Genomic DNA, 17,922 nt, shown 5'->3' on the forward strand with positions numbered 1-17,922 from the left:
CGAATCACCTTGTATATTTTCGCGCAAAAAATTTCTTCCAAACATTAATTTTATATTTTAATACTTCGGTAATTTATGATATTTCAATTTTTGTCGATGATCTTTGCATTTGCAGGATATTTGTATTCTTTTCGTGTACTTTCATAACGAAAACAACATTATCATTAGTGACTTTTTGTAGCCGAATATTTCCCTTTTTTTGAAAGCTTATCAAATGAAAATTCGAGCGAAATAGATTTCGCTACGTTCGAATGCTGACAGAGCAAAATTATATCAAGTACCTAGGTATGTAACCAACCTATGAAGCTACCCTAAAGTGACCGCTTGGTGTTCAACTGGAAAATTGAGAGCCAAGAATTGGGATTTTGATTTTGGTATTTATTGTAGAGCTAGGACATGTCTATGATACCAGATGCCATATGCCTTATGAATACATTTTCTTTGCGATCTATTCCATTCTGAGGCGAATGGTGAAAGCTGTTAATGCTTTTTTTTTTGATTTTTGACTGTATAAATGTTTACAAATGCTTATTTGTGTCCAAAAAGGTCAAAATTTGGCTTATTTTGTGCTATTTTTCATCATTGACGCTTTGTTGAGTAAAAAATCGTCAAAATTGTATTAATTAACTCTAAAAATCCAACATTTTATCAACTTTTTGCACATTGAAAAAAAATTAAAATTAAAAAAAATATTATTTTTGGGAAAGTGGGGAATGGAAAAAATTTTTAATTTTTCAATTTTCACTTTTCAGTTTTTAATTTTTTCAATTTTCAGTTCCAGTTTTTTTTTAAATTTTCCTTTTCTTCTTTTAATCAATTTTGGTTCAAGTTACCTATATTCAAGGGAGAATCATGCTAGGTTTGAAAATACCCTCATTTTTATTTTAAACATGGTGGAATTTGATAGCGCTTTTCTTTTTTGTTTTTCTTCTTACATTTATACAGGGTGTCCGGGAAGTGGTAGTACAAACTTCGGATTTGAAATTAGGATATAACCACGTATAAGTAAAAAACAGTGAAACTGAAGGGGAAAAATACGTTTTCAAAATCCAAGAACCGAAAACCAATTTTTACCATGGGGGTCTGTAGTACATACTTTGAAAAATGAACAAAATTACCTACTATGACTTTTTGCCTAACTTGCAAATTGAAGGGGCTACAAATGATTTTAAAGGTTATAGGTGAATAAGTGTGGCGAATTTGCCCCCGAGAGCTTCAGAGTTGATATTTGCATGGAAGGTGGGTACCCTTGAGCACCTTCCGTCACAAAAGTTTCAGACCACCAGACCCCCCCCCCGTTTTTGAGACCCCCCCTTTTCTGAAATTACATTAAAAATATATTTTCGCAGCCCCATGTGAACCGATTTTTAAAATTTTTTGGTATATTGTAAACATCCATAAGAAGTATCCCCACAAAAATTTTCATCCCTCTCCCCCCCATATTTAATTGGACGTCACATTCGTGTTCGGGGTGTTTGATTCATATGAAAACGACACCAATATTATTATATACCTAGCTCAACTTTTAATATAATAGCAAAAATTGAGGTGGGGGCAGAGGCACTGGAGGGGTAAGGTTGAGGGTAGCATGAAATTGGACGTCATATTCGTGTTCGGGGGGTTCGATTCATATGGAAATGACACTTCGTTTACCAAAAACAATAATTTACACCAGAATCCATTTTACCCCCTCTGATGTAAGTTTTTTCAATTTTTGACCACGACCCACCATAAATTTTTTTGTGAAAAAAATATATGTTTTTTAAGGGTCAAAAACACACTTAAAAATGCTATTCCCATTTTTGTGCCGAATCATGGTCATCGCTAAAACAGACAAAAAAAGCTAAAAACCGCCATTTTGAGGGGAAATTATGGGGGAGGGGGATGAAAATTTTTGTGGGGATTATACTTCTTATAGATGTTTACAATATACCAAAAATTTAAAAAATCTGTTCACATGGGGCTGAGAAAATGATGTTTATTGTAATTTCAGAAATGGGGGGTTCTCAAAAACGTGGGGGGGGTTCTGGGGGTCTGAAACTTTTGTGACGGAAGGTGCTCAAGGGTATCCACCTTCCATGCAAATATGTATCAACCCTGAAGCTCGAGGGAAAATTCGCCATACTTATCCACGTACTATAGCCTTTCAAAAAATCACGATGAAAAAAATAAATGCGAAAATGAATACTAGGTACTTCAAAAAATAAACAAACTTTGCGATGATTATTTTTTACTTTCCGATCAGCGCGCAGCGATGTAAGGGAAGTATTGTAATCGACCGGTTTTTCGATTTCGAGTTTTTACGGAATTACACGTTTTAAGGTCCAAAAAGACTTTTGAGACTATTTTGAGCGTGATGTTCCGTGTGTGTGTGTGTGTGTGTGTGTGTGTGTGTGTGTGTGTGTGTGTGTGTGTATGTATGTATGTATGTGCATATGTATGTGCACAAAAGTTTGTGAACACGGTTTGTGAACACGATTGCAGACGCCCTAATTGAGATATTACGTTGAAACTTGCACCTGATAACAGGTCCCATTGAAGGATGTCATAATAAGCTTTTCAGCTTCGTATGTAAAATCAGAAAAAAATTACGAGCATTTTGACGCGAAAACTCATGGCGTTCCCTATTCAATGGTACGTCAGTGACGTCACAGAAAACCAGTTGTTATCCTTAGCGCAGTGAACGCGAAGGCGCGCTCCAGATGTTAAGAAAAAGGTGAACCTTTTTCATGTATACAACGAATAAGTGTGCATAAACGGCTAGGTTTTTGTGCCAAGTGCTTCCCAACGTTCGGAAAGTTTTGTGATGCTTGCATCACGGTTTATTTTTTCTTACCTACTCTAAAATTTTAAAGGTTTTTGAAGCTCACCAATTTTCGATTTGCTAAAAATTTCATTAAATTTACAATATTATAATTTTCAAGCTTCAAAAACTTTTTAAATTTTAGAAGAAAAAAAAATGATCATAACAAAAATTGAAAACTTTTTAACGCATTATTCGGATTTTTATTTCGTAAAAAAAAAATCAACAAAAAGCTTGGTCGGTGTCAAATGAAAGCGTATAAAAAATTGGCTTCTTTGAGATTTTTTTTTGCGTTTCTCTCGGTGGTGGGAAGGAGGGGAGGGGTCACGAACGTGTCCCTGATACGTATTTACGGCAAACTGGTTAGGCAACTTATGTTACAGGTACGTACGAGCTTATGGCAAACTGCATGAGGGCTATATCATCTTTCACAGAACACTACTCAATAATTGTGCTTAACACAACTATGAGATTTTCTCAAGTCATAAGTAAAATTTACTATCATAGAACAAAACTTAATTTGAGAATTTTCTTTTACTTACTGGTATCACAGAACGAAATAAATGTAAGTTCTCTAGAAGTAGAACTACCTACGCTAAAATTTATTCTAAGAAATCATCAAAAAAAATTTATTGAAGAGTACAATTAAAAATTCATTTTAAATTAATCACAAAAGAAATCCAAACTAAATCACCATGAAGAAATGTTGCTACTAAATTAATAAGTTTATCTTATTTTATTGTTGTTTTTTTTTAAATTTTCATTTCAAACCTTTTTGTACAATAGGTATTCAAAAAATTGTTCTCACTCACGAAAGAGTATTTCTAAGTGATTTTCTAAAATTATTTGTATACCTACTTTCTATTCATTTTTTTCTTTAGGCTGTACCATGTTTATTGTAATTTAAATTTATGTATTAATCCTTTTTTATTTATTTTTTTAATGTTCTTATTGTTGTACATTGACATTGTAAATATAGCGAAAGCTGTCAGCTGCAATAAATTGAATTGTATTGAATCATTCATCACTCAATCATTTTTTTCTAAATCACTCATGAAAAATGCACTCGAGATCATCGTAAAAAATTCTGTTGTCATCGCTCAAAAAAAAAATTCGATAGAATTCAACATAAAAAAATTCATTTGAAATCACCACGAAAACTTCTACGTGATCTGAATTTTTAAAAATGAAATTCTAAATCACAATGCGAAAATTTATTCTACAAATCACCAAAAACAAAATTATTAAAAATTATTACTTACAAGTACAAAAATTTGTAAAAATTTGAACTAAATCACCACTAAATAATTTAGTCAGATTTTTGTAATTATGTAATTGGAATTACTCCAGAAGCTACTTAAGTAATTTTATCCGCTGACTGCCTCATGTTAGGCCTCACCAGCGTATAAATTATTTCAAAAAAATCGGTCCATTCCTCAAATTTGTAGAATATTCAAGCCAAATAATTTTTCAACGTTCATACTGAAAGTAATAGTATGCTACATATCATTGAATGTACATAGAAGTAAGAAAATAAACGCCCAGGTTGAAGTTTAATCTGTAGTGCTGAATATGTCGCCATGCCAAGACACAAGTAATACGTATTATCTAATCTTCGCGTCTCATTAAGTAAGATTATTAAGTTGTTAATTTCCAATGTGATTTTTTTCCACACGGTCTTTGACTCAGTCATTTGATACCATACTTCGCTTACGTTTACTGTACCTACCTACCTACCTACCTACCTATATACTCAACGGTTGGAGAAAAAAAAATGGAAAAAGAACACCAAGCGGTGACTACTTTTCGAAAATACCTGAGGATTCCAACGGTGCATCCGAACGTTAACTATGGTGAGTGCATTAGACAAAATGATATTTTATTTTCCATTATAAGTATTATTATATAACAACCCATCAATCTTATATTATTTTTTATTTTGCAGACAAATGTGTTTCATTTTTAACCAATCTTGCTGATGAACTTGAGCTACCATTTCAAATAATTGAAATAGTTGAAGGAAAACCATTGGTTGTTATAACTTGGATAGGTACCAATCCGAAGTTGCCATCTTTGTTACTGAATTCGCATATGGATGTGGTACCAGTATTCCCAGTAAGTGAGGCACCTACTCCTATACTTACTAAAATTATTGTTCTAAATTACCTATAGGTATTACTATGTTTAATTGAACACAATATTTTAATAGAATAACTGGAAGTACGGACCTTTTGACGCGTTTAAAGATGAAAATGGTAACATTTATGCGAGGGGAACTCAAGACATGAAATGTGTTGGCATTCAATACATCGAAACAATTAGAAAATATATCAAAGAAGGATTACGGTTCAAAAGGACAATCCACATTTTATTTGTGCCCGGTGAGAATAATTTGACTTTTCTGAGTGTTTAAATATGCAGTATAAATTTTTACTCGGGGATACTAATTGAATAAACGAGTTTCAGATGAAGAAATTGGAGGCGAGCAAGGAATGGGTATTTTTGTTAAAACGCCAGAATTCCTAAAATTAAACGTGGGGTTTGCTTTAGACGAAGGAATGGCCAATGAATCTAGCGAACTTTACATTTTTTACGCCGAACGTCCAATTTGGTGTTAGTTATTGTTTTTTTCCTCTCAATATCAAATCAGAAGTCCTGGTTTACTTATAATAATAATCAAATTCTTGAGATAATTCTGCAGATGTGTCGGTGATTTGTAACGGAAACACTGGCCACGGTTCTTTGCTTCATGAGAATACAGCAGCCGAAAAACTTCAACGTGTTATCAATAAGTTCTTGGAATATCGAGAAAAAGAAAAACGTAGGTTGCATTCCAATCCTGATTTCAAGGTTGGTAATGTTACAACTATAAATCTGACCATGGTTCAGGTAAGTTTATATCAGAATACTTCTACTGGATTGAGTGGATCATCTAATCGAATATAATACCTACACATCTACAAGCTACATATACGAGTACCTCTATCTACCTATTATACCTACCTAATATCTTATTATGCAAGTAGGGTGGAATACAAATGAACGTGGTACCTCCAGAAATAAGCGTAGGGTTCGATATCAGACTTTCTATTGATGTTGATCACGAGGAATTCCATCGTATGATTGAATCGTGGTGCAAAGAAGCTGGTGAAGGCGTTCGATTAGAATTTCGTAAGAAAAATCCTTACGTCCCTCCCACACCTTTAGACGATTCTAATCCATGGTGGATAGAATTCAAAAGTGCTATTGAAAAAATGTAAGCATGATCGTTATAAAGATTATTATCAAAATAAATATAAAATATAAATTATATTTATCAAATATCAATTTTTTTTTAAAAATTATTTCTTTTAATTATACTATAAAATTCCAATAAAAAAATAACAATATACACATAGATAGGTAAATAATTTTTTGTTTGAAAATAATTCAGATTTTAATTAATCCATCAGGGAATTGAAATGGAAACCCATGATTTCTACAGGCAGCGGTGATATTCGTTACATCAGGGAGGTAAAGACATATACTCACTTTTATGATGATAAATTGTTATTTGTTTTCTACCCAATTTTTCGCAGAAGATATATTATCTCATCTTTAATGATTAATTCTATTCGCCTACATCACGTTAATTTCACTACAGGTTGGTATTCCTGCCATTGGGTTCTCTCCGATGATTAATACGCCTGTATTGATGCACGATCACGATGAATTTCTGAACGAAAAAATATTCCTGTTTGGATTAGACGTGTATTACAATGTTATAAAAAATCTAGCGTCATTATAGACAAGGAGATTTAGGATAAAGATTTTAAATTTTATTGTAACTAAATAAAGTGAGTTTAAAAAAAAAATATATATACAACCTGGCAAAGTTGCAAGCCATGAATCACCCTTACTGGCTTCATTCAACACCATATCAATCGAAAGTAAAGAACTGGATACAACGCAAGTGAAGTAATGAAACTGGTCAATGAGGTCATTGACCCTTTTTTCGAAGTCGTGTGATTTCAAAAACTCAAGGTACAAAAATTCGATTAAAATTTTTGTAATTTTTTGGGCACGCAAACACCAGAAATTGATTTGAAATTTCGTCATTTTGAGGTCATTTGAACTTCAAAAATTGATTTAAAGTTTCATAATTTGAATGCAACGCAAACTCCAAAAATCGATTTGAAATTTAGTCATTTGAAAACCAATAACTCCAAAAATTCATCTGAAATTCCCGAATTTGGAGGTCATGTGGTCACCAAAAAAATTAATTCAAAAATAAGGTTCCTATAGGTTCAAAAATTCTAGCTTTGTATGTCAACTTGGTAACATTTTGTTTTTTTTTAATTCATATTTTTGCACCGATTTGTTTTTTAAATATTCACAAATTGCTCAGAATTTAACAGGGTTATAAATTAACTTAATTGGAAATTTTTTACGTTGCAACCATCTTGGATGGAAGCAGAAAGTTATCAAAACATATGATTTGGAGACTCTCTTATACGAACGAATTCAATTTTAATACCATTTCATCGAAAAAAATCAAAAGGAGCTTTTGAAGGGCAGGGGCAAAATTCGAAAATAAGTTCAAAATCTCAAGTGACATATCTAAACACATGTTTTCAAAGCTGCAGAGTACGAATTCAGCATTATTTCAGCGACCAAACCAAAAAGGGCTTTTCATGGGGAGGTGCCAAATTCGAAAATATGTTCAAATCTCATACAGATCAATAGAAAATATATTTTTCAAATCAACCCATCCGCTGAACTAAAATATAATCCGAGCTAAATCCAAAATAAAAAACAAAAATCGTAATCAAATCTTCCACACCTTATGACCCACACGCCAAACAAATGAAAATAAATTTAAAAGAATATATTTTATTTTGACAAAAAGTTAAAATTTTACAATGTCATATAAACAATAGAAAATAAACTATAATAACTTGTTTACATTTTGTACATTTTCAGTACACGTTTTATCAATTATTCATAATAATAAAATTTTACTTATATTTTTTCCAAATAAATAATAAAACGTTTTAAAACTTACAAACAGAAGGGGAGGGGCATCCAAGACGGAAGATGATCAAGTGGAGGAAAAAAAGAACATAAAAAATAAATTACTTCTATAAGAACAATCAGAGAAAAAAAATAAAAGAAAAAAATGACACGTTACATATGAACGCCGCCCCTGACAATGGTCGGTTCTTTAAAACAATCTCACCTCACACAATATATACAACAATACAAAATTTTACAACTATACCTACAAATTTTTTTTTCATCCTTATATATTTTCTTATTTTTTATAATTACCATTTTTTTTGTATTATTTTATATAAATTTATCATTTTATCTAGAAAATGAGCACGTAACGAAAAAAAGAGAAAGAAAAACAATAACAAAATGTTGCATTCGATTAAACCAGCAACGACATATTATACTCGTAACAATTTTATACACAAAATTTATACAATGACTTATTACAGCAAGTGAAAGAGAAACAAAAATTGTAAACAATACATAATCTAGAAAAAAAAAATCAAAAAATCGAAAAAATCATTTCTTCATTATTTTTATACACAAAAAGCTTAAAAATCTACAAATTTTTTTTCATTTTTTTTTCTCGTTTTACTAAACACGACGTAACAATAAACAATAAAAACAACATACGCCTTCGAACATTTTCTCAACATTTTTTATACAAAAAAAATAAAAATATAATAAACACTCTATCGTCCTATATAATATAATTAAATCGAAAAATGGTAACTAAAATAAATATCCCTTTCGTCCATTTCTCTTCGTATATCCCTCGTCAATTTAATTATTTTATTTTCCAAAAATCAACTAAGACGACGCGTCGACATCAATCCAATATCATTTACCAACGTAAATCGTTTCAATTTCAAATTACAAGACCATCCAGTTTTTTTTTTCATTATTGGTAACTTTGGGCATGAAAAGGGAAATTTTTGATTTTTCAAACCGCGCAAAAAATTATATCTCAGATGACGGTCGCGTACGTCTTTCGATAAATAAATAGGTACCTACATAGATACTGAAGGAGAATTTTCGTCCAAGATGGCACCTTAAAAGAAATCATATCCGTGTAAACTCAGCTTTAGCTGATTCATCATAAGTTCAACAACAACTAAGGGAGTAAGGGATAAAAAAAAACACAGAAGGGATAGAAAGTCATCGCATATTTACACACATTACAACAGTAAAATTAGTACAAAAAAAAATTAAGAGAACGGTAACTGTTGAATAGGGGCCATCTGTGTGTCGAAAAATCGCCTCGATACATTTTTTTGAGATGAAATTTTCCAAACGTCGTCGTAAAAAATAAGAAAAATAGACGCTAATTGGTCAATCCGGGTTTGGGAATTGCCAGCAAAATTAAACTCATTTATGTTACCAGCCTTCGCATGGTATGTACCTTCGGATCACTAGAAAATTTCACCGGAAATCGAACTTTCACCGAAAGGTCACTCGGGCTGTTTATTTTAAATACAAAAAAAAAAAATCAAAATATTAATTGTACGTACACGATATTTACAATATAAAAATTAAACGTTATTATTTTCTTTTCTTTAAGCATTACAAGAGTAAAATTGAGACACGCGATAGACGCGATTTTCATTTTCAGCTATTTTACTTTTCAACTTGGTAATAAATTTTCATCATATAAGAGTACAAAAATAAGAGCAATTTTATCACTTTTCTTAGACGATTGTATAATAGAAAGTTATTCGATCAATTTGTACAAAATGTGCTCACTTTTTTTTTCTGTTGGCGATAGTAAAAAAATGAAAATTAGGTACTCGTCAATTTTTTTAAATCGAATACTAATTTTATTGATTTTTTTCAAATAGAATTGGGCTAAATGTAGCGAACTTTTTTCAAATAGAAACAGCTACGCGGTTGTAAGGAGAGGAAGAAGGAAGGGACGGGGAAGGGGACAGGGAGGGTAATAGCGAGGTAAACAAAACCGGGCGCAGACTGCCAACTGCACGAATTACCACAATCAGATCTATGCTTAGGTATTTTCTTTCAAATGTACTCGGAGAAAGAGTCAAAAAAGGTGCACAGGTGTTCTCAAAAATGCATTTTATAAAATGAACCTAAGAGCTCCGAAGTCATCGATAGCTCGACCATCGAGTTGGTTCCCGGACACTGGGTCGAATTTGGGCGAGGAAAATGTAACATTACCCGATTCTAATATTATAGTTTGGAAAAAATGACCCTGGCATGAAGTAATTTGCTGACCATAGGGATGTAAGGGGCGAATTTCAAGATCGCGTACGTCTTCAAAATCTAAAAACGAGGAAACAAATTTGAAAAATATAAATTTTGCCCGTTTTCAAGCATAAATTCATAAAATTCTTTTCGAAAATAATCAAATAATCTCGATTTTCAAATAATTTTTCAAACAGTGTAGCAACAAATCCAAAGAAGAGAAATCGTTCATTTTGATTTTTTTGAATAATACGAAAAGCATGGAAAATTCGATTCTTTCCGCAATGAAAATTCTGTTTGAAAGGTCAATGAACTCAAACACCGAAAATGATCTAAATCAGAATCATTCACTAAAACAGCGAGACTGAGAATAATGAAAAGAATCAAATTTGCCATGCTTCAGTAACTTCGAAACGATTTCTATTGATAGGATTTTACAACTTTTCCAAGTCCAAAAAGCTCGAATAATTTAATAAAAATCCGCATTCGACGAACTGTCCGAGAACCTGGAACCATAGGGTACGGAAAAAAATCATCAACTCCCTTTTTCTTCACCTTCCCCGTCAAAACCAACAACCTTCTTCCCATCTGTATCAGATCTAACTTGCCTACTACAAAAACACACCTCGTATTTCCGAGATAAATCGTTTAAAAAAAACAGCAAAAAAATATACAAAAAAAAATAGACTAGGAACATGCGCAATCATCACGGAAGATCAACAACAACAACAGACACACATCTACGAACACTGGGAAGATCTCGTATACGATATTATATATCGTGATGGAGATGAGGAGGGGAAGAGGGAAGCTTCTGAGCTACCAAACCGATGATCATACAACTACGCAGCCGTCCAACTAAATCAATCGATTCACCGATCGTATCTCGTCGTCGACTTCTTCTGCAAATTACTACAGGGTGTCTGTAGAATTTCCAAATAATGCCCTTTCCGGTCATCAGGGTCGAGGGAGTACGATTTTCATTGAGAGAGGCAATCTCTGAGGAGAAAGAACGTAAGTGGATGGAGATTTTACCTATTTAAATTATGCATAAAAAAAACAATCTTACATACAAAATGCACCGTCAATAAATTAGGCTCAGTGGGGGGGGGGGGGGGGGAATGGGAACACAAGATTTAGTTCGTCTCAAAACTGCAGATAATAATGATGAACGAAGACAAATCAAATGTTCGCGATAAAAACAGCTCCTACGACGAGAGAAAAATTATCGAATGTTTTTATCCAGAAAAAAAAAGAGAAAACGGAGCGGAGGAAAACGAACAAGAGACAAGACACAAAAAAATAAACTAAAGTTACAACAGGCACGTCGCGTTATTGTTCTATAAATTAAATAAAATTTAAACTTCCTATATTGCGTTTCGTAATTAAATGTATAAAAAAAATACTCGAACGTAGCACAGATACATACGTATCCCTCTAGTTAAAAATAATTAAAAAAGAGAAAAAAAACAAACAAAACAAAAACAAAAATAAAGCGTAATATTATCGTAGTTTTTTTTCTAAAAAAAAAGAAAAAGAAAAGGGGAGAAAGAAACGGAAATCAACCATCAACCAATCGAGTACGAAAAAATGTGTAAATCGATCATAATTTTCACGTTTATAAAAAATAATAATTTACTCAACTTGGGTATATGTAGCTGGAGGCAGCGGAAACGTACGAAAAAATACGTTCGATTCACGAATAATGTTAAAACTCTAACGTCAATATTTAGGTACTTCTTTACAGGTCGTCGTCGATTCGTAAAACTCGGTTTATCGAAACGAGGCAGCGAAGCGAAAAATTTGAACAGAAAAACAACAGCAACTCCCAACAAACGAACAAAATACGAGCACAAATTAATTAAACTTACGTATTTAGTACAAAAAAAAGAGAGAGAAAAGACAGAAGAAAATATTTTCGATCACCCGGTAAATTTGTACTTAAACGGAGACTCTTCCGCGTCGAGTTGTAATAAAAAGTTCACATCGTTTGCTTGTAGCATAATGATAATAAAACACGTACGGTGTAGCCTGTGTTGCCCCTTTACTGAGGTGGCGGCGGAGGCGGAGGCGGTGGAAGTAAAGGCGGAGGTACCGGCGGAGGCACAGGAGGCGGAGGCGGTGGCGGAGCCGTAAAATACGTAGGCACTCTGGGTACAGCCGTGTACGGATAGTACGGGCCGAACAACTGAGACGGATCCGGTAACGGAGGCAATGTCGGCGGAGGTATTGCCGGCAGAGGAGGAGGAGGCGGCGGAGGCACGATTTTCTTCAGCCTTAAATGCAGATCTTTCGGCGTCGTTCCCAGAACCGCTGCAGTGGCTGCGGCTACCACGGCGGCCGAGTGTTCGGGTTGCGGTTGCATCGGCACATCTGAGGGTGAAAATGCAGAATTAATTTTAATCGGTTCCACTGAGTGGAAGAATGCAACGAAAGATGGCTCGTCGTTTTAATCAGCATTTGCACTTACGGATTTTAATCGGCGATAATGGAGGCGGCATAGTTCGATTTTTCTCCGCTTCGTCTTCTTGCACGTGAACGTCGAATTCGCGTTTCAATCTGTCGGCCAGATTTTCACGAGGTAAAGCCGCGCCGCCGGGGTTCGTTTTCGAGTTGAATGTCTGCGCAGTTGCGCCGCCCAAAGAACCTGCGAAAGTAAACAAATTATTTTGAAATTAATTCGACGTGTCATTTTCAATCGAAATTTTGGATTGAATAATACATCTTTACTTTCAATTTAAATACGAGTGTGACGAATCATGACAAAATTTGGAAGTAGTTTCCGAGTAATTTCGAAAAATTCGATTCCTAAATGGAAAAGGAGGAGAACGGTGGACAATTTATGCGCTTTAAATTTTGATTACAGATTTTTTTTCGAATCTGCATCAATTTTGCAAATAATTCAATGGGGATTTTGGCATAATTTTAAATTTTAATTCAGCACATTAAATGAGCAGGGCTCGTACTCATTTTTTCTCCAAAACAAGTAACAACTATAGAAACCAAAAATTTTTAAAAAAATTTAAACAGTAAAGTAACCAAAAAAGTGACATTTCGATTTTTCTCGAAGTCCAAAAAATTGGTGCCAGAAGCCTTAAAAATTAAAAACCAAAAAAAAAATTATAAAAATCTGAATAAGTAAAGTTTTTCAATTTTTGTAACAGAACTTTTCCAAATGTGAGTAATTTTATTTTCAATAATAATTCTCCCCCGGTCTACCTGAACAGAACCCCCCCCCCAATCGAAAAAATGACTAAAAAATAAAATTAGAAATTATCAAACATTTTTCAGTAATTTTCAATTTAAAAAAAAAATGGGATTTATTTGGAGATACTTCGATCTAGAAATTTAATATTTACAAAAAATGTTCACAGACTTCTTTCAAGTATATTCAATTTTTTTTCAATTACGGAGACCTCTCTGTAAACTGGACCAACATAGACCTGACCTGGAGCGATGATGTTTTTTTCTCAAGAAAGAAGTCATGTTGGGATTAAGAAGCTCGAACGATACGCCAACGAATCAGAAATACCGGACTTTGAGAATGCAACACCCAATACGAGGAATTTCCCAGAGAAAACCCTGAATTTCTAAATCGTCAAATCTTCACGAACCTTTTGTCTTCGACATCGTCACACTCGTACAATAATAATAATCTTCTACGCATATTTACCAGATCGTATCGAATTGAACAAAGCGCTCGCTTGAGGGCCATAAGATAAGTGTCGACTTTCGATCATCAGCGACCTGGCAATGACCTGAGCTGAAGCGGCATGACTATTGTCTTCCTCTTCGGAACAGCTCGACGACGTTATCGACGACCGCGAAGACGATCGTTCAACCGTCTCGGCCGGATCGATTGTCGGAGGCGGGGCAGACGCCAATGCAGGAACTTCTTGGACAACGTCGCCGATAATATCTGTATTTCCGACTAACGATGGTACTGTCGTTGGCACTCCTGGTGTCGTCGGCGTGCTCGGGGCAGCGGTGCTTTTACGTTGTTTGTATTCGGTCAGCGAGAGCTGTGCGGAAAATATGAAAATGAATCAATAATCATTTACGAATAATTCTTCTCATCGAAAAAAGTACATTTTTCAACGCAATACTAACTTTTTTCTTGCTGATCGGCGGACTAGCCGTTTCCGGCGGCTTTTTCGCCTCCACTTTAGGTGGAGGGGTAACAGGCCGAGGTGGCGTTGAGGGTGGTGGTGGAGGGGGAGACTGATTATCGACGTTGGCCACCGCAGACAACACGCTGGACAGCACACTGCCTACGATAATGCTGCTTTCGTCTTTATCCATCATATCCAAAGGAGGTGTAGGAGTGGTTGGCATTTTATCGGGCGGCGGTGTTGTCGAGCCGCTATCCAAAGCGGTGATATTCTTCGACCCAGCCGACTCTTCGGTAACTGAAGGTTTACTTTCGTTCTGAAACACGAATCGAAACATATTCAGGATTAATATTGTACCGGAAGTTCGTAAATTTACCGAAGAAGAAAATAATACCGCCAAATTACTACGCCACACAATCATTACAGCACATAGGTAGGTTATATAGGTAGATTACATTATGTAACCCGAATATAATCGACAAATACGTAGCACACTTTGATCAAAATATAGAAGTAAACGTGTGTGGGTGTTGACAATGTTTACATATCCGTTGAAGGGAGTACGTGCCCGACGTAAGAAGATTCGACACCCAAGAACATGAAAACTCATACCAGATCCTCTTCATCTCAGCTAAAATCCAACACGAAGGAGCAGTTTTCTCAACAAATCCTGAGCTATGTCGTTCTTCCGAAAGTTTTTCAAACACACTCATCGCTTCTTCTACAAAAATCTGGGTACTTTTTAGAAGTTTCTAGGTATTCACTTTGCAATTTCTCGAAGGGCAAGTTCTCACTTCAACGGATACGAAAATCAGGATGTGTATATGTGTACTTTAAGGACACCTACGATAATCAAACATTACACGCGTGACCTTTGCAAACCCAAAAGAACGCAAAAAAAATACCTCTATACCATAAAAAACGCGTACGTACTATAAAGTGAACGAAAAACCAAAACAAAAAAAAAAAAAAAATAGAAAAGGAAAAGCAACACATTTATACACAATTCCACCGTCCACGTGACACGGCGGCATCGGCTTCGAATGAAACCCATCTCTCCCGCCCCATTCCTCTCGAACTGATTGGTTTTTCTCAACGCAGAATTCATAGGTATGTATAAAGCTGCCGCCGCCGCCGAATAACGTGTAAACAGGCTTCCGTAGAGTAGGTGATATCGTAATACTCAGTGAACTCACTTGGAGCCGAGTGGGGTGATATGCTTCGACGCCATCACCCTCGCTGGCCCGGTAAAGTGAACAAGCGTCGTCGGGAGAGGCAACGTCGTCATCGTCATCATCAAACGACATCTATAAAATACATACACAGAATATCATAAATACGCCGAGTTCAACACCGACGTCGTTACCACCGCCTGCATCACGTCTTTAAAACAAAGAAAAAAAACCACTTCCTATTTACTCAATTTTTTCAACTATTATATTCCTCTCCCGTGTACGTATTCGGCCTCGTACCCCTTCTTCCCATTCCGACCGACTGTGGCGATATTCGATTCCGATGCGACGCGAGACGAGCCAAGCTGCGGTGAATGCTGACGATGCTGCTGGGATTTCATGGTAAAAAGCATGTATCTATCTCCCTCATTCGTAACCATTCCAGTAGGTATGTCGATCAAAGTGGATATTATATCACTATGGTATCTCTATCTATCTAAAATTTAATTTCAAATTCTATTTACCTGATTCGAGTCGCAGCCAACACTGCCGCCAAATGAACCGGTCGTTGGCGAGCCACATGTTTGTTCGGACATCGATTCTCGAGCAAAACGACGTTTCTTTAAAGGACCACCGTAGTCGCCATTCGGTGACACTGCCTCTTCTGTAAAAACACATGTATGATTAATTTTCAAGTTTGGTCACGTAGATATTTTGGCAATTTGAGGGATTTCAGTCTGAGGGAGAATGTGAGTCAAACTCGAGCACGAAGAATAATTTCATTGAGAAAAGCACTACAATTTTTTTTTTTCAGAAAGCCCTTCAAAATCTGATTTTTATAGAATCTTCTCAGACTGAACCACCTCTCGCTGCCGTTAATTTCAAAATTCACTTCGATACTAACCAGATCTTGGACCAGAGCTATCTCCTTCTTCGCTGATCGCCTGTCTGAGCCAACGTTTCTTGGCATATTCATTTCCGCTCTCTTGATTGGTTAATTTATTTGGTATTTCTTCATCGGGCGATGGTTTACGCTCTTCTTTGAACCAGGCGTTCATCAGTTCCTGAAATCACATCGAAAACGAATCTCATTAGTACATTTTCGCTCAGATTTGGAATTTTTGCCACCCCTTTCCCTCTTCAAGTCATCGAAGGACTTCCACATCAAGCATAGAAACCTATTACACGCCGGATATTTACTTTTTTCGTATTTGGAAATTTGAAATCAGTAAGATGACCGACGGCAGCGGCCACCAGAAGACAGGTATCGGACACCGGGGTTGGAGGAGTGCCTCCGCTGCTGCTACTGCTATCCAATCGTTCTCTCGATTTGGGCGGCGTCGAGAACGGTGAAATGACCGGATCGTCAGTCTATATTCGAGAGTAAAACAAAACGTACAATATTCCAAAATTCCAATTATTCGTCACAAACGTACTAATTATTTCAAAACATCGTTTCAACTCACCTTTTTAAACTTATTCGGTGAATTCGCCAGCGAATTTTTCTTATCATCTTTGGTAGGTTTCGTAAAAGCTGCTTTCTTTTGTCTTTGGACGGCGCTACGAGTTCTTTCGCTGATATCGCCGATGGCTGGGTCTGTATCGGGTGAATCTTCGGCGCCGCTGTCACTTTTCCGCCTATACGAAGAAATCACATGGTTAATTTAGTTCGATAGTAAATTTACGATCAATTAAGAACTCGAATACTCACTTTTTGCCTCTGGGAACCTTGGTCTTCAGGGTAGCTTTCCCTCTGGGCGTCGGTTTATTCGTTCTAGCCTTGGACGGTGACTGTAGCTTGACGGATTTAGTCTTCGGAGTGACAACTCCCTCGCTTTTCTTCCTTCTGACGGATTCCTTATCGGCGGACTCGGAAACGGGTATTTTAACGTCGAACCTGGAGTTATTCACTTTAACCGGAGATAGAGTACCGGGCGACGTGAACCCGGCGACCATCCCGCTAGGCGACAGTTTCACCGGCGACGTCATCAACTTCTTCGGTTCAATCGAGACTACAGGTTTCTCGTCTTCGTTATCGGTGCCTTTGTCTAGGCCGGAAGCATCTTCCGAATCCTCGTCATCTTCGGTTTCTACCTTGATGCTACGCGCTCCGCCGCCATTCTCGACGATGTAGTTCGGTTTACGGTAAGAATCGTCTGATTTTGGCTCTTCTTTCATCGAATGTAGTTTATGGAGATTGTAAGACGACTCGATCGCCGACGAAGATGCGTTACCGTCGTCGTCATCGTCGTCTTCGGTAGTCTGGGAATTTTTACGCGAATTTCGGGTGGAATTATCGTCGTCGCCTCCACGACGTCCTGATTCGCTGGTATCGGTGTTTTTACGCGATTTAGACGTCGAGCTTTTCCGACATGGTGTCTTTTTACCGCAAGCTTCCGCGTCCGAGGTCGATTCGCGTCGATGCTTTTGCTGATTCTCTTGCTTACGTGCTTCGGATTTCTCCATTTGCTCGAAGGCTTTCATTATGGCTTGGATTTTCTTCTCTTCGCGAGTCTGAAATTATACAAAAAAAAATCGGATTATTCAATCGTTCGAACCGGTACATTTGTTTTGTTACTTTTCTACGCAACGAGTACTC

At 36.0% G+C, this 17,922-nt stretch overlaps 2 protein-coding genes across 5 annotated transcripts in view; one reads left to right on the forward strand and one right to left on the reverse strand.

Annotated features, from left to right (window-relative positions):
• Window positions 1-4,408: 4,408 nt before the first annotated feature.
• Window positions 4,409-8,803, forward strand: LOC135833380 (aminoacylase-1-like). The gene is made up of 8 exons (XM_065347149.1): window positions 4,409-4,656; window positions 4,749-4,918; window positions 5,013-5,184; window positions 5,270-5,416; window positions 5,505-5,692; window positions 5,830-6,059; window positions 6,256-6,316; window positions 6,447-8,803. The coding sequence occupies exons 1-8, from the start codon at window positions 4,578-4,580 to the stop codon at window positions 6,588-6,590; spliced, it is 1,191 nt and encodes a 396-aa protein (XP_065203221.1). The 5' UTR covers window positions 4,409-4,577; the 3' UTR covers window positions 6,591-8,803.
• LOC135833379 (histone-lysine N-methyltransferase set-26-like) overlaps window positions 7,660-17,922 on the reverse strand; it is a 37,438-nt gene continuing 27,175 nt past the window's right edge. For 2 of the 4 annotated variants that reach the window (XM_065347146.1, XM_065347145.1), the window contains exons 15-24: window positions 17,035-17,837; window positions 16,790-16,961; window positions 16,524-16,694; window positions 16,228-16,387; window positions 15,848-15,987; window positions 15,348-15,458; window positions 14,150-14,467; window positions 13,713-14,061; window positions 12,510-12,686; window positions 7,660-12,412 (exon numbers count right to left, since the gene is read on the reverse strand). In XM_065347146.1, coding sequence (XP_065203218.1) covers window positions 12,084-12,412; window positions 12,510-12,686; window positions 13,713-14,061; window positions 14,150-14,467; window positions 15,348-15,458; window positions 15,848-15,987; window positions 16,228-16,387; window positions 16,524-16,694; window positions 16,790-16,961; window positions 17,035-17,837 — 2,730 coding nt within the window. In that variant the 3' untranslated portion in view covers window positions 7,660-12,083. Of the gene's footprint in view, window positions 12,413-12,509; window positions 12,687-13,712; window positions 14,062-14,149; window positions 14,468-15,347; window positions 15,459-15,570; window positions 15,710-15,847; window positions 15,988-16,227; window positions 16,388-16,523; window positions 16,695-16,789; window positions 16,962-17,034; window positions 17,838-17,922 lie in introns of those variants that run through there. The other 2 variants (XM_065347147.1, XM_065347148.1) reach the window with 2 other exon arrangements.

The sequence above is a fragment of the Planococcus citri genome, chromosome 1 (assembly GCF_950023065.1).
Source record: "Planococcus citri chromosome 1, ihPlaCitr1.1, whole genome shotgun sequence".
In the NCBI taxonomy this organism is placed as follows: Eukaryota; Metazoa; Arthropoda; class Insecta; order Hemiptera; family Pseudococcidae; genus Planococcus; species Planococcus citri.